At 33.5% G+C, this 13555-nt stretch overlaps 1 protein-coding gene across 1 annotated transcript in view; it reads left to right on the top strand.

The window, feature by feature from the left end:
- PAN3 (poly(A) specific ribonuclease subunit PAN3) overlaps nt 1-13555 on the top strand; it is a 163974-nt gene that overhangs the window by 112958 nt on the left and 37461 nt on the right. Inside the window, exons 7-8 of the mRNA XM_044668282.1 lie at nt 10410-10657; nt 13045-13149. Coding sequence (XP_044524217.1) covers nt 10410-10657; nt 13045-13149 — 353 coding nt within the window. The remainder of the gene's footprint in view (nt 1-10409; nt 10658-13044; nt 13150-13555) is intronic.

Raw genomic sequence — 13555 nt, 5'->3', positions numbered from 1 at the left:
CATTAGGCACTAGTCCATTTATATGACTCTGGTTTTTATGGTTTTTTTTTTTTATGTCAAACCTCAATCTGCCCTTCTGACATCTACTTAATGTTCCTACTTCTTCCCTCGGAGGCCAAACAGAACACGTCTACATGCTAGCTCCTGACATATTAAAAGATGCTTATCATGTATGTTTTCCCATCTCTGCCCATTCTTCTCTTTTGCAAGCAAACACCTCCAGTTTTTTCAGCCAATGAGTTGTTGTCTAGGCCAATCATTATCCCCTTTACACTCTTTTGGACACTGTTTATAAGCCTTTCCTGAAAATGCAATATAGCTGAATATAGTAGTAGAACTGTTACTCTCTTTTTCTATATATCAGGCCTTTTTTTCTTTTTTTTTTTCTCCTTAGATTAGGCAGAGGTGTGCAGTAAGGGTTATTGGGGTTAAGCCCAGGGTCACACAGCTGGGAAATGTCTTCATCATTGATCCTTTGGAATCATGACTAATCATTGCATTGACCAAAGTTCCTAAGTGTTTCAGAATTGTTCATTTTGACCTTGTTGTTAAGTATAAATTGTTTTCTTGGTTGTGCTCACTTCCCTTGGCATTAGTGTATGTATTCCCAGGTTTCTCTGAAACTTGATTTCTTCAATTTGTAAAACATGATCATATTCCATTACACTCATTATAGTAACATTATCATTCTCCAGTTGATGGGCACCTCCTTAGTTTCTAATATTTTGCCTCTACAAAAAGATCTACCATGAATGTTTTCGCACATATAAGACTTTTTCCTCTTCTTTGATCTCTTCAGGAGTTTAGGCCTAGTTGTTTTATCATTGGATCACAGTTTAGTAACTTTGGGGAATAAAGTTCCATGTTGTAATTGTAAGAGGGAAAATTTAGGGTATTTTATAGATATATATTTAAAGTGTGGCCGCCAGGAATCAACGATTCAGGTTGATTCCGTAATTAAATCAGACCCAAGTCAGCATCGGGTTGAGGAGTTTATTTATAATCTGGTAGGAAAAAAGTAGGACTGAAGAGAAAGGGAGAGGCTAGTCCAGGCCAAAGGCCTGGACGGAGAGAGAAGGTTAAAAGGCTAAATAAATGAAGCTGTAAGCCACAAGGCCCAACAGCCACATAGGCAGAGTTTGGAAGCGGCCCAGTCAGGCCAAGGAAGTCAGCCTAACTTACCCACCTGACAATACAGAGTGTAAGCTGTCTGTGGTCTCAGGAGATCCTTCAGCACCAAGTTTGAACTGGAACTGCCTCCACAGGAAGTGAGTAACATACTTAAAGAGATAGTGTCTTTCATCACTTCCTATGGTCCACCTCTAATTCAAATGGACAAATGGCAGTCTCTACATTGATTTGGACTGCCCAAAGGGCAGTCCTTTGTTCTTGATTTGTTACTTATTGTCACGTGTGGGTAACTCGTCTCCCCTCCCCACTAAGGAAGGTGAGGATTACATCATTTCTACGCCTAGGATGGGTAGATTTTTGACTATAAATGGGCTCGAGCTAATTCCATTTACACATTTTCCAAAATAGTTGTGCCATTTCATAGCTCTACAAATGAATCATTGAAGTTTCAGTCCAGTAAAGTCCCTATATTTTTTTTAAAAAGGAGTGTTGACTGGCAATGGGCCTTCATCGTATATTTTTGAAGTAGACCTCTTTTAATCAAAACAAAGAACCTTACATTTTCCCCTTTGACTAAAAGCCCTGGATTTAAAGAGGTCAGTATGAAATATTATTCATATTACTTTCAATATTCTCCTGTCTTCAGTATTTAAGTCTTTTGAATAGTTCATTATAGCCTTAATTTCATACAAGTAGATGATTAGTTTCTTGGATGTCTTACCTTTAAAATGTTGATCTTTGCCTAGATCACCTTTCTTCAAAATATTTCATAGACATTTTTCTAATTCTTTAACAAATTTGTCATAGGATTTCCAAAAATGTGGCTTTATTTGTAGTTCTAGGACTTTGTTTAATTTAATTCTTCTGATCAAATTAAGCACACATTTTAATATGTTCCGGAGATTAAGATTTTTAAATTTTTAGATATGCTCCACTAGGTGGCAGTAGAACTATAATTGCATATAAGGGCAGCATCACTTGGATTAGATAATTTTGGCTTTTTTCTCCACCAATTTACCTCATGTTCAGCTAAATAGAAATTTCCAAGGAATGATTATAAAAATAAATTGTTTTCTTAAAATAATTGAAATTTAAGTCACTTTCAACCAAATGCCAGTTTGAAAGTTGATACTTCTTTAGAGCTGCATGGTACAGTAGAAAAAGTATTGGATTTAGAGTCCTAGGACTTGGATTTAAATCCCAGCTGTGCTACTAAATTTCTTGGGCATCAGTTTCATCATCAATAAAATAAGGGCACTGGAATTCATGACCTGTTAAGGACCCTTTTGGCTCTTTAGATCTATGATCTTGGGAAACTTTCAAAATAAAATAGAAGTCTTGTGACATTGTTTAGGGGAATGGGATAGAATTACTTTTGTGATCTTTTCAACCCTCATTCTCTTCTCCTCCTAGTCATCTATTTAACTTGGTGCCAGAGTCTATAATTTCATTCATAAGTGTTCACTGACCAGACTACAGGAGGCATAAAACAGTTTTGCATACAATGAATATTTGATGTAGTGTTATATAGAGAAAAGTGCATTAATTTTGAAATGAAGACTTACATTCTCGATTTAGCACTGCCACTTACTAGCTATGTGTCTTTGAGGAAGTAACTTAATTTTCTGTTCCTAAGCTTTAGCTTCCTCATTTGTAAAATGGAGACACAATGAACTACCTTCTTCACAGACTTGTGAGAATTTATATAAAGTACTTTTTAGTGATAAACAGTATATAAATGTCTTTGCATTATATAAAGTTATCCTCTTTCCCAAGCAATCCCAGAAATTGATTCTGATTTTTTGTGAATGTTTCTCTTGAAGTGTTCACAACATTCATTCATTCAATAAATGTATTGTGTAATAGTTGGTAAGTGCTGTGTATAAAAAGACAAGGATTGGGAAGACAAAAGCAAGATGGTCAAATACTAGAAACAAGTACAGTAATCTTCTGTACCCTCAATCCCTTAGTCCCCCAAATTGATTTAGAAAATGTGCTAGACTGAATAGAGGAAATCCAAGAAAAGTCACAGTGAAGCCAAGGTCATCATAGAGAGACAGGCATAGAGATCTGTGGAAGCTGTGAATGATGAGGTCTTCTTAGGAGTAACCACACAGAGCATTCTGGTACCCAGGCTTAGGCTGTTCACCAGGGTACTGTGACCCTATTCAGGGTTCAAGAACAGATTCTTGCTTGCAGTTTTTATATTCACTATCCAGTTCCAGTCACAGATTAAGGATAGATAGACTAAGATTGCAGTCACTAGGCAATATACAGAGAGAGGAGAAAGTTAAGAATAAGAAGCAAGCAGAAGCAGTGTGACTCAGAGTCTGGGATCAGAGAAGGTCTCTATTCCAAATTCAAACCCAACCTGTGTCTTTGAGGAAGAACCAGGACAAAGAATCTCCAGACCAAAGGAGAGTCTGAATTTTTGTCATTTTGAACCATAAGAGCCGAAGTTTACACCATCACCATTACTGTTAAAACAACAACAACAACAAACAACAACAGCAAAAAACTATTATGGTAATAGGGATATTCAAGACACAAGTTGGTAAGAAGAGAATGACTCCAAAATATCTATGAGCAAATCCTCAAAAGATACATCTGGAGTACAAACTGAAATAGCATTCCTCATAGAGTTGAAATTCATTTAGAAAAGTTAAAGAGATTTTTGTAAATGAAATAAGATCACTGAAGGGAAAAATGAGAAAAGATGTGCAAAGTATAGAAAAAAGCATCGAGAAGCAAATTAACAGCTTTGCACAAGAGGTGTAAAACCTTGTTTAAATAGCAAGCTCCCTGAAAATTAGAATGGACTAAGCCAATAACTCTATGAAACACTAAGAAATAATCCAAAGAAGTCAAAAGTTTGAAAAAATAGAAGAAAATGTAAAGTGTCTCACAGAAAAAAACAGCTGACTTGGAAAATAGATGATTGAGGGATAATTTAAGAATCCACTAAACTACCTGTATGTTATGATCAAAAAAAAAAAAAAGCCCAGAAATCGTAATTCAAGAAGTCATTTTTTTAAAAAAGACTGCCCAGATCTCAGAAGCAGAATGTGAAGTAGAAATAGAATCTACTGGTCACCCTCTGAAAGAAACATCCCAAAGTGAAAATTTCCAGAAACATCACAACTAAAATATAGAACTTCCTTATAAAACGGAAAAAACCTTCTTCTCTTGTAATTGCTAACCATAAGAAAATGCCTTCAGAATGATCTAAGAAGCCAACAGTTTGGTCTTCATCAAAAAGCAAGCAATGGATTTATAGCAAAAGGACTTTGGACTCAAATCCTGACTTTGTTACCTACTACTTCTGTGACCGTAGGTCAAATTAGTTTACCTCCTTGAACCTCATCTTTATATCTGTAACATTTGATGGCAATCTTTGATATTCTCAAAGACTTTTGAGATCTAAATGCTGTGACATTCTCAGTTACCCAGTTTGTCATTCCAGGGAAAAGCAGCTTTTAATATATAACTACAATCTGGAAAATATATTTTTATTTCCCAATACCATCCTCTAAAATGCACTTGATTTTTCCTTGCCCTCCCCATCACTAATGAATGCACCTTTTTTTATATGCACCTGAAGAAAGTGACCTTTCTAAGAAATTAAAACAATTCTTTAGTGAGACTGAAGTTCCCAAAGGATACATGATAGAATGTACTACTGTTCCATTGCCTGAAATCCAATAATTATTTCCCAAAACTAATATGTTGTGGTTTATATGAAATTTATTTAAAGGAGACAGTTGAATGGTATAACTTTTTTTTCTTTAAAAAGGGTGCAAATAATTGGTCCACTGATAAAGAACCTTTCATTGATTATGGTCCTTGTTTATTATGAAAGTGTAGGAATGCTTGATGATGAAACAGTGTTGATGTATAAAAGTATCTGAAGTGAAAATATATAAGCATTTTTGTAAAAGATTTTTTCTTTCTCTAAAACCTGTGAAGGCATCCTCTTTTCCATTGCTTCCAGAAAAAAGAGAGGCTCTCAAGTCCTCAAAGACACTGAAAAGGTTATCCAATTATTGGGGAAAAGATAGGACACAATAACTACATGAAAGGAAAACTTGATTCAGGTCTGTTTAGTAGTTATTTCATAAAGTTTGTCTATGATTTTGCAGTGTTTAAATGATTATTTTGGTTTCAAATCCTTTAGTTCTTGCTTTTTTGTGGGACAAGATTTTTTCTTTCCTTACCTGTTAACTGGCTATGGTTATTGGATATATATGAAATGAGATGAACCTTCCATATAGATGCAGCATATTTCATTGTTCAAGTCATTATTTGCAAATTTGAAATGGATTTTCTTTCTGAAACATTAGTGTAAGACCATTTTGTATTATTTTCCTTGGTCAACAAGGCGCCGCCCCCTCCCCTCCTGCTGCCCAACAGTTGTGACTTCCTGCACAAAGACAACTTTGTCTTAATTATGCAGCTGTTAGGAACAGCTTTCTGAACATGAAAATATTTCTATGTGTATACAGATGCACACACACATGTATATATGCTTATATACACAGTACTATATGTGCATAAACACATAATACAAATATGTACATATACATAAAAAATAACCAAATTGCCTTCAGAAGAATGTATTTCACACCCTAAAATTGAATAGTTATTCATTATAACAAGCATTTATCAAGCATCTACCATGTTTCAGGCAATGTGTAATATGCTAAGGATATAAAAGCAAAAAGAAATAATTGAATAGTTTTTGTACTCGGAGTTTACATTTTATCAGAATGAAAAACATCTATTTAGAAAACTGTTTAAAGTATATACTAAGCAATTTCTGGAAAGAGTTATAGTCTGATTTGAAGGACAGTTTGATATAATGGGGTATATAGTAAGCACTCAGTAAATGTTTATCCATCCATCCATTCAGGGTAGGTTGGAGTGATAGACAAAAGTAGGGATGAAGTGGACATGAGTTAGTATGAGAAAGTGGGACATGGTGTTGAAGGAGGAGAGCTTTTGCCTAAAAAACTTGCACCTTGTAGTTGCATAGATTTCAAGTAAAACCATTGGAAAGGAGATTGCTAAAGTCTTTCTAGTCAGCAATAGTATTTTGATTTGGTTATCTCCTTGAATAAAAGATGGATGGGAAGAGAGGATGAGATGCCCTGAATTGGTGGCTCCAATGAAGAATTCTTGGGCCTAGATGATACTCAGGACAGAAGTTGGTGGAATCCTTGGGACCTGATTGAAATAGAGAAGTGAGGCACTTTTGAAGCTCACTTCAATATTGAATATATCATATCCCTAGAGTAAGAGGAATCTCAGTGGAGTCTCTAGTTGTATATCAATGGCCTGTGTGTAAGGAGAAGAGCAGCAGATCAGAAGCAGGATGGTAGAGTCTTGAGGCCTGACCTCTAATCCTTAGTTAGGCCAACTTAGGCCAATTCTACCCAAGGCTTAACTCCAATATTACATAGAAGACTTAGGCAAATCATTGTTGTGTTTCACACTTAATTTTTAGACTTTCAATGTATGCTCAGTTACAGCAATTTTTTGTTATAAGAACCAGACTTATTGTGTATTCCTAAATGCCATTTAATTACAAAATCCTTCAAAATATTTATTTTGCTTCCTTTTACTCTCCTTCAACTTCTCCAACAATTTTGTTTTTTTAATATTTTGGTAACTGCATATCCAGATTGCCAAAAGGTATCTATGACACAATTGTGGTCAAGAACCTCTATTATAAGCCATTGTCTTCACATTTTTTTAAACTCTTTACTCTCTGTCTTAGTATCAGTTCTAAGACAGAAGAGTGACAAGGGCAAGGTAGTCAGGGTTAAGTAACTTGCCCAGAGTCACACAGCTAGAGTATGTCTGAGGTCAGATTTTAACCCAAGACCCTCCTGACTTCATGTCTAGTGCCCTATCCACTATACTACCTAGCTACTCCTACATATTTTAAAGGATTTCATGTAAATCATAAAATCATACATTTAAATGCTAGAAGGGACTTTTGAAGTCATCTAACCCAACTCTTAATTGTTTAATAGTTGATGAAGCTGAGGCTCAGAGAGGGTCAGAGATTTAGCAGTATCATAAAATCATAGCAAGGATTCAGCCCAGCTATTCTTGACTCCAAATCTAGGACTTTGGAAATGCTTTGTCTGTTTTCTTTTTTTCTTTTTTCTTAATATAAAATTTTAGTGATACTTTTGGTTTTTTATTGCCTAAAATTTCCCCTATGTCTCTCCTCCACCATTCCTTGTAAGAAGGATTTTTTTTTAAATAAAAGGGAAAAGAGAGGGAAATTTCAGCAATTTGAACCAATATATTGAGGAAAATATCTATTATATGCATTGTTATATACTCATGGTCTGAAAAAAAGTTGAGGGGGAAGGCATCTTCTTATAACTCTTCTTAGGGGCCCAGCTTCTTCTCTATAAATTTTTTTGGTAGCATTCATTTTCAGTTTTGTGGTGATACTTTCTGTATACATCATAGTAATCATGCATGTTATTTTTCTGGCTCTGCTTGCCTCACTTTATATTACTTCTTACAAGTCTTTCCATGTTCTATGTTTCTTCTGTATTCATCATATTATTTCTTATGGCTCTGTAATATTCCATTATAATCCATAATCATTGAACATTTGCTTTGTTTCCAGTTCTTTGCTACCACAAAAGTTGCTGGTATAAATATTTTTATGTATCTGGAGATTTTTGGGGGGAGAGGGAGGGGGTAATGACCTCTTTGGAGATAAATATGCCTACCAGGGAAATCTTTGAGTATATAGACATTTTAGCCACTTCATTTGCATTGCATTTTTAATAGTATGTTCAAGAATAAGAGGGTGATTACAGTATTCCAATTAAAAGGTAACAAAGCATAATTCCAAATTGCTTTTCAGAATGATTATACTAATTGACAGCTCTATCAACAGTACAATAGTTTTAACTTTCCACAACCCCTCCAACATTGACCGTTATGGTTTTTTTTTTTTTTAATCTTTTGCCAGATGTCTGTGTAGTTTTAAAAAATAATGTTTTTTTGCTTCCTCTTACGTGTATTTCCTCAAATATTTGCAAAATCCAGCAATTCTTCCCAAATACATTTTGGGGGGGGGGGCGGGTAGACACTGTTACATGCATGGAGGAGAGAGATCTAAGCTTGAAGTCTGAACCATAGTTAACTGAGTCTTGGCTTCAAAACAGAGTGAATCATTAATCCTTTTTAAGCCTTCAGCTCCTTGTCTGCCGTGTAGTAATTTCCTATTTCACAAAGTTGTTTCAAGGCTCTGTAAAAAAGAGTGGGAGTGTGTGTGTGTATATACATACATACATACATACATACATACATACATACATACATACATATCTTTTTTTTTTTTAAACCCTTAACTTCTGTGTATTGACTTACAGGTGGAAGAGTGGTAAGGGTAGGCAATGGGGGTCAAGTGACTTGCCCAGGGTCACACAGCTGGGAAGTTTCTGAGGCCAGATTTGAACCTAGGACCTCCTGTCTCTAGGCCTGGCTCTCAATCCACTGAGCTACCCAGCTGCCCCCATACATATCTTTTTGCTTCTCAATGCCACTTTGCCTTTAGGAAAATGGATAGAAGATCTTGATATTAACTTCATCTATATAGCACTTTAAGGTTTGTAATGTGTTAGATATCAAGTGAGTGCTACTCCAGTCCTTGGTCTTTTGACATTTAAGTCCTCTTCTCATTATATTATATTTAATGCAAAGTTAATATTTACACATTAGCTTTTTTATGATGCTGCCACTCTTCTTACATCTAATGGTATTGATAATTAAGTATTTTTGAGTTGAACTAGAAATCACAGCATGGCAATAGAAGCTGATCAAAAACCCCTCTTTTTCTCTTCACCTTTGATATGCCATAGCAGTCAACATGAAACCTGTCACTTCTGCACATATTTAAGAGGTGGTTGGGGTATACCTCAGAATCATATCTGACTGACATGTTGCTTTCTGCTGAAATTGAGAAAGCAGTTACTAAACCTCATTAATTCCATTTCTATTGTTTTAAAATATACCATCACTGGTTACAGATGTGATAAGCAGGGGTTCATGGAAATGTTTTGACCTTTTTTTCCTTTTGACAGTTGTTGGCCTTACTTTTCCTAATACCTTATTTGTGTTGTCACAGTCCCAAGTAACAATTTCAGAATGACTGAACTCAGACTTTGGCAATTTTGAACAGCATTTCATTTAATGAAAAACAATAAGTCTTTTATGAGCATTGAAAAATGTTGATAATCCAGAAACCCTCACTGCTTGACAAACTCAACTATTTTAGTTTATAGATTTTCTATTCCATCAGGATCTACTGTCAGACAAAAGAAAGTCTCAGTATTTTTATAAATAAACAAATGTTTTGTTGCCATGTTTTGCATTATTGAAATAACTTCCTCGTGAATTCAAAGTGAGTTTGCATAGCACTTATCTAGCACATTTTTAGTTGGTACCATGCTCCCAAATGTTTCAGTGTACTCAGATCACTTGTTCTTAGAAAACAAAGACAATGATTAAAGACATAATTACTTAAACTACCTATTATATTTCAGACAATTAACAATCATTTTATTAAATATCTGTTGCATGGCAAGCATTGTGCTGAGTACTGAGAATATAAAGAAAAGAATGAAAGTCCCTACTTTCAGGAGGCATGTATTTTGTAAATGTGGGTATACTGAAACCTATTTCCTTAGTAGTCATTGTTCAATGAATCTCCATGACATAGTTAAAATTTTTATTTTTCCTGTTTAGGCTTGAAGATAAATTTCATTTTTTTTTTTTCTGATACTTGCCATTACAAAATCTAGTGCTTAACTGTATTTAGCTAAAAATAGGCATAGTATCTTAGCTTCCTTGACAGTTGCTAATACTTTTAGAATTTTGGTGGGGATTGTTGCTATACTAAAAATGGAATTCTTTAAAATAATTGTTGGAAAAACAATTTTCCCACTAAAAGTAGAATTTTTAAATTGTTTGAGAATAATTATTGGCTCTTACCATTTTGAAGTGTTTAAACCTTGATGTGAAAGAGACTTAAATTTTTGATATGTTTTCTAATTTCTTTGATGATTTCTGCATTATAAGGGGAATTGTAAAAATGTTTTCCATAAAAACTTTTTAAAATTGTACTTCATTTTTTTTTTTTGTTGAATGGATTTTGAGGTCCTAAAAAGTTTTTCATAACTGAATTAATCTATTTTATGAAAACAGATGGTTTTGTTAAGAATAAATATATCTTATATTTTCTTTAGGAATGTCACTGTCTGCTGGATCCTCACCTCTTCATTCCCCTAAAATTACTCCACATACATCTCCTGCACCTAGAAGAAGAAGTCATACTCCAAACCCAGCAAATTACTTGGTGCCTTCTAGTGCCTCTACACCTCTTAATAATCCTGTTTCTCAGACTTCATCTACTGGCCAGGTTATCCAGAAGGAAACTGTAGGTGGAACAACATACTTCTATACTGACACAACCCCAGCACCTTTGACTGGAATGGTATGTATATCTTAGAGAAGAAATTAATATTATTGTAACATTTTAATCTAAATTGCCCTTTAAAATAAAAGTTTTCATTTTTGCACTTAAAACATAAATGGAATGAAATAATTGGTTAGATTTAGAAGGGATTAATTTTTCCTACCTCCCTTTACCCCCAACTTCAAAAGCAACTGAAATTAAATTGACTTTCTGTTTTAATTTAAAGCTCCCCCAATTCCTCTTTAGACCTTTTAAAAAAACTTCTTCAAATTCTTTACTTTGTATAAATTTGTGATAACCAAGAGGTATGTGTTTTTTCATATTCTACCTTTTTCTTGCCTTTTACAGTTTTAGGACATTCCCCTCTTACAAGAACACCCATTCACAGTAATTATAAGAGTGGATTCCTGTTGGCTTGTATTTATACTTTTAAGATAAAAGCTGATAATTCAAGACATCAGATTATGAGTTGATTGCTCTATTAACTGAGACTGAGCAAATTGATCTTTTCTTGGCAGCTGTTTAGGCCAGTGGAATGAAGTAATGATTGAGGGGACAGAAGATCTCCTGGGTGAGCCAAAGCTCAGAAAAGAGAAAGGCACTGCAAGTGATACATGAGTTAAAGTCATGATATAAATAAAGATACCAAGAGACAAAAGGACGACTACACAGTGCATCAGAGATGCAAGATGTGCCCCTTCTTTACTCTGTGCCAAACTATGCCACAAATTTGGTTAAACATAATTTTTACCAATAAGAAATTGTACTAATATAGAAAATACAACTGCTAAGTTGTAGTCCATTTCAATAATGATTTGCTCTTGGTATATAAGGAAATATTAAGGATTAGTACTTCTGTGAATTATAAAGATAATGTAATTAAAGATGTTCATCTGAAAATGTATTGATCATAATTTTGCCTCATGACATTGACATTGATTGTAGCTATATATTTTGTTTCTTTTTAGTAATGCACTAAATTGTGTTTTTTTTAGTCATCTTCTGAAATGATCATTAAATAGATAATCAAACACAATATCCAAGTTGTTCAGTTAGAACAGAAACGTAATTTCAACTTGTTTTTTTTTTAAGAGCCATGCTTTTAATGTTCTTTTTAGTTAATACTTTTTTCTTGAAAAAGTAAGTACATGAGTTTCTCAACTAAATTTTTAGCAATTTAAGATCTTGATTTTTTAAAAAAAAAAACCCTTAGATAATTTTTAACTGCAAATATAGCCATGTTATTCAAGTCTGAAAAAAAAAATTCTAGAGGTTTTTATTAATTAACTTTTGTACTTCACTTGGGTTCATTTATATTTAATATAATTTCTATGGAAGTTTTTTCCTTTCCCAAATTGTAAGATATTTTAAAGAATATTTAAGATTTAAATTTAAAAATAGCTCATTTGAATCTTTACTTTTAAAGCAGTCTGATATATTCATGTTTTATTGTCATGTTGGAGATGAGAAAACTGCAATAAGAAGACAAATGCCATCCAGCTAACTAAAGCATTATAAATTACTACAGAAAAACTTGTGGGTTATGCTACAGGGATGGTGGGGAAGTTTTTTCCTTTTGAAGTCCAATGGTGAGGTGGGTTGTAGAGGGGAAAGAGAATTCAGGGACACATTCAGGTAAAACAATGTATTTACTTATGTATATTTCTTTTAAAGTAGTGAAAAACAACTATTTACTCAATAAACATACTCAAAACTTCTTAAATTTACATAAAAGAATATATTTTTGGTTATTCCAGTTGAGTTTGGATCAGTTGAAGTAAGAATGGATAGAAATAAAAAAACAAAATAAATAAAAGAAGAAAGAAAGATAAGTAAAGAGCATAAGTTCTTAGGTTTCTCTTAAAATGGGAGATGAAATACCTTTGTCACAAACTTCTGTCCTCTTGAGTTTTACAGTAAATTAATACCTGTGATCTTTGACCCTTTAAAAATTGATCAACAAGTAGATAGTTTAAATGGTGAAAGAGATAACCAAAAACTTTACATTTTGGCATTGGTAGCCAGACCATTATTATTTTGTAGTTGGAAGTCCCCCCCCCCCCCCAATTTTCTTCAGTATCTACTTTCAGTGCTTTTCCCCTAATCTCTTATTTAAAAATCTGCCAAAATTTCCCAAGACTTAATATTTCTTTTTTAAATAGCTAATTTTTTCCCACCAAAATATTTAACATTTAACTTACTCTGTATTTTTGCAGGTACAGATTGCTTCACATTTGTTATTTTAATAATTTTACAGTGATTTATTTAATTAAAATAAATCAATTCAGAATGTTTAATGTGTTAACACTTATTTCCTAGGATGTTTTTTATTTAAAGATTGCACATTTATTCCGATTGTAATCTTATATTAAAAAGCAATCTTCATTTTTTTTTCCACCTCTTAGGTATTTCCAAACTATCATATTTATCCTCCAACTGCACCTCATGTTGCATATATGCAACCAAAAGCAAATGCACCTTCCTTCTTCATGGCTGATGAACTCCGGCAGGTATGCTTTTGTAATTGAGAGTAAGAAATTCTTTAAACAACTACTACAATTTGGGGAAGAAAGGATTGTAATGAAATAGTGTCTTCTCAGATAACAGTAACTAATACGGTAGTAAGATACAAATGTAACTAAAAATTACAAATTTTAACTTGGTATGCATATATAACTAGGTCCTTCTATATATAATGAATCCATTTAATTGCTCCCATGTAATATTCTAAGGTATAAACTATGGCAATTAATTCTAACCCAATGGCAATATGCAGTGCTCATTTGAATAATGTGAATACTGCAGAGAATTCATAATTTGTACTATTTAGGACTTAACCTTTATGTTTAAGGAAATTTGTTGATAGAGGAAAATAAAGATTTTTTGAGTTAAAAGATCAAAAGTATATTTAGATTG

This window comes from Gracilinanus agilis, chromosome 3 (genome assembly GCF_016433145.1).
Source record: "Gracilinanus agilis isolate LMUSP501 chromosome 3, AgileGrace, whole genome shotgun sequence".
NCBI lineage: Eukaryota > Metazoa > Chordata > Mammalia > Didelphimorphia > Didelphidae > Gracilinanus > Gracilinanus agilis.
This window is presented reverse-complemented; position numbering and strand designations above follow the sequence as displayed.